The sequence below is a fragment of the Metopolophium dirhodum genome, chromosome 6, assembly GCF_019925205.1.
Source record: "Metopolophium dirhodum isolate CAU chromosome 6, ASM1992520v1, whole genome shotgun sequence".
Taxonomy (NCBI): Eukaryota; Metazoa; Arthropoda; class Insecta; order Hemiptera; family Aphididae; genus Metopolophium; species Metopolophium dirhodum.
In genome coordinates, this window is record NC_083565.1 from 3,243,306 (window position 1) to 3,246,848 (window position 3,543).

At 23.7% G+C, this 3,543-nt stretch overlaps 1 protein-coding gene across 1 annotated transcript; it reads left to right on the forward strand.

The window, feature by feature from the left end:
- Positions 1–544: 544 nt before the first annotated feature.
- On the forward strand, positions 545–2,974 carry LOC132947213 (uncharacterized). The gene is made up of 10 exons (XM_061017455.1): positions 545–754; positions 814–972; positions 1,036–1,119; positions 1,191–1,304; positions 1,379–1,462; positions 1,555–1,698; positions 1,785–2,009; positions 2,092–2,342; positions 2,482–2,641; positions 2,725–2,974. The coding sequence occupies exons 1-10, from the start codon at positions 574–576 to the stop codon at positions 2,838–2,840; spliced, it is 1,518 nt and encodes a 505-aa protein (XP_060873438.1). The 5' UTR covers positions 545–573; the 3' UTR covers positions 2,841–2,974.
- Positions 2,975–3,543: the final 569 nt, after the last annotated feature.

Here is a 3,543-nt window from a genome sequence, read left to right on the forward strand (position 1 = left end):
CATTGGTATAACTTTATACCAATCGTTAAAGTAAAACTTAATTTAATAAATTGGACAATATAAACCGTATACAATAAAATAGATTCTCAAATCATTAATTTACCTTTAAAAATGTATTTTTATTAAATTAATTTTTTTTGTTTAATCACTTGAACTTAAAAGTTCAAACAATAGTAATTAAGTTTTAAAAATATTAACTATCAATATATTATAAACATTAGAAGTCATCTGCAATTAATTAATGTGTATTATGCGGAAAATGGTCATCCAAAATTAAATTACTCCAATTAGAAATAATAATGGTAATAAGCTATATTATATACAAACATAATATGTATGTACTATTAACATTTGTATACCATGTAAAAGAAAGAACTGAAAAATGATTACTTTATTGACTATAACAATGTAATAACTTTCATTCTTATCAATTTAAAAAAAAAATACTGATTAGAACAAACTTTATTATATTAATTTTCAGTTATTTATGTAACACATGTACATATGTATACCAAGCATATTAAAATTGTTTATTAATTAAAATTTTCTTTTAGTTCAATAAACCAGTATAAAATGTGGATCATAGTTAGTTTTGACGATGAAGATGCTGTAGAAGCTGTTCCTACTCACTGGATTAAAAATAACATGTGTGCCTGGCCAAAAAAAGATACAAAAAAACATATACAACGTAGGACTATTCCAAATAAATTTGATTTTAATTATTTTAAATCAAGAATTTTGAAAAAAGGCATTGGTAAATATTTTATAAATAAGTAGATTATTTTATTTTATTACTACTTATTTACTTAATAGGAACATTACATGAAGCTCGAGAAATGGTTAAATTGGCAGAGGAGACAAGTGACCTATCTAATATAGAAAACACAAAAAGGAAAAAAAAAACTACAATCAAAAATGTAGAACCTCCTCAGTATATTGAAAAATTACAATTACATAAAAATAAACAAAATGGTAAATACCTATTGAATTTATACAAGTACTTAAAATAATAACTGGTTAATTGTCTTTTTTTAGATGATTTAGTTTCTAGGGAGGATTTTGATAGGTCAATAACATTTGAGACTTCACCCAAAAAGCAGAAAACAGTTACAAGTTATGGTATGTTTACCTTTTTTGTTTTAATAAATTGTTTATAACTATTAAGTTTTAATTTTTTAATTAATTTGCAGATTTTAACCAAAATTTAGAACATAACTATAAAGAGATCAGTACAATAGAGAATTGTAAGACACAATCATTAAAATCCAAACTAAATATGCTTGGTTCTAGATTTTCAAATGAAGGTATATTATATTATAATTATTGACGCCCACATTTAAAGATTTTATTTATTCATCTCTAATTATGTCTTTTTAAGGTCATACTAATCATCAGATGTCAGATTGCTCTCCTTCAAAAGTAAAAAGAACTCTTTTTAAACCAATAAGTACATCAATTCAAGGTATTTTATTATTTATATTTCATACTTGAATTTAGTTAAAAATTATATTTTATTATATTATATTACCATGGTAAATATATATATATTATCAGAGAATAAGTCTTCATCAACAACTCCAGAAAGTAATCATGAAATATCATCCATCGTATATACATCATCTTCTCCATTTAAGGTCATATCACAAGACAACTATCAATCATTAATTCCTGATGTTCATGAAGAAATAGTGTTATCAGGTAAATACGTTACTTGTTTAACTATTTAATGGTCATGACTTATGACTGAGTATATATTATTACAAAATATTCATTGTTTTCCCTAGATTATAATACCAAACAGTTATCAAATCTTAGCCATAGACCATCCACATCAACTAAACACAATTGTAATGATGATTTAGAAATCAAAAACATGATGCCTAAGCCATATTCATCTACAAAATTCAATAATTATATTATTAAAGATCACAAAAGGATGAATGAAGTTTCACCGCAGAGTAATTTAGCCATCACACCAAGAGGCACCAATTCATCTGACCAACATTCTGGTAAGATTTTATTAGTTGTATTGATACGTATAGGAATTAATAATCTTTTGATTTGTTTAAACATATTATTTTCCCATTACAGATATTTTGAACAGGATCTTAAATGTGGTATTAAAGATTAGGTATGATGTACAGTCCATTCAACAGAAGCAGATGGAAATGGAACAGGCTCTAACAGATGCAATAAATCAAGTAAATGAAACCAAAGGCTCCACTCACCAAAATATATCAACAGAAGCAGAAGATTTTTATTTAATGATTCCCATAATGGACGAAGAACAATTATTTATATTTGAAGAAAAACTTTTGGAAAAGTCTTATAAATTATGTGTTGTAAGTGAAAATATTACATTTTATTTAACAATATAATTTATTGTACCTTTAATTTACATGAATTATTCTTTAATTAACCAGTTATAACTTATAACACTTAGGATATATTTAATGAAAATTATCTAACACATTTGTATAGGTAAATGAGCTCAAACGTCTTCAAAAAAAAGAACTTAATTCTACGGTAAGAGGCTTACTAAAAGCACTTTTCAACGATGATGTCTTAAAAGAATATAGTTATGTTGGGCAAAAAAAAAAGAAAATTTTCTGTTCATTAAGATCATGTGCAATAGTTTTTGGTGAGTGTTTTCTTATAATATATTACGTTATATTTTTCTAATTCAACTACTATATAGTTAATAGTCCACATATTTTGTTACAGAAACGATTAGAAAAATGAAAAACTTCCAAAGTTCAACTAACGCAACTATTGAAGACCCAATTAAAAAATACATAGCTGGTGCTGGTTTTAGAAAATCTTCTAAAAATATAGATTAACCAACAATTTTAAATTTCAATTATTCTATTAAAACAAACATTTTAAAGATATAAAATACCTGTTTATTAAGTTCATATTTGTATTGTAATATTACAAAAGTTTGTTATTTTTATTTTATGATACTATAATAATATTATATATGCCTATAAATATTATTTTACAAGCTATTCATTATATTTTCCTTATTTTAAATAAAAATTAGAAATATTTTATTTTTTTGTTTACTGACTGCATTTTAATTTAAATATCCATACAGTCTTGAATGGTATATATAATAGCTTTATGTTAAACTGAAATGTACAGCAGACTAAGAATAGATGCTTTTTTTCTAACTGTTATTTCAACAGCCTAAGGTATGTTGGCTTATGGAAAAACTTTTTACAAAATTCATTAAATGTGTAAGTCAAAGTACATAGGTATCATTTTGTAAGCAAAAAATAAGAATTATAATATATTCAAACTTTTTAGCTGCTGATATTGTGTTTAAAAAACGTAAAAATAATATTATAAAAACCTTCTCACATTATTATTATAATGTTCAAATGAGAACATAAAACGATTGAAAAATTATTATTTTGGAATATTATAATTATATAAATCTTAAATTGTTTTTATAATATTCTTCTACAAATATTATAATAATGATGGTATTGTGGCCAAAAAATATTACTATAATATTATTATTACACTTTTGTACTCAAT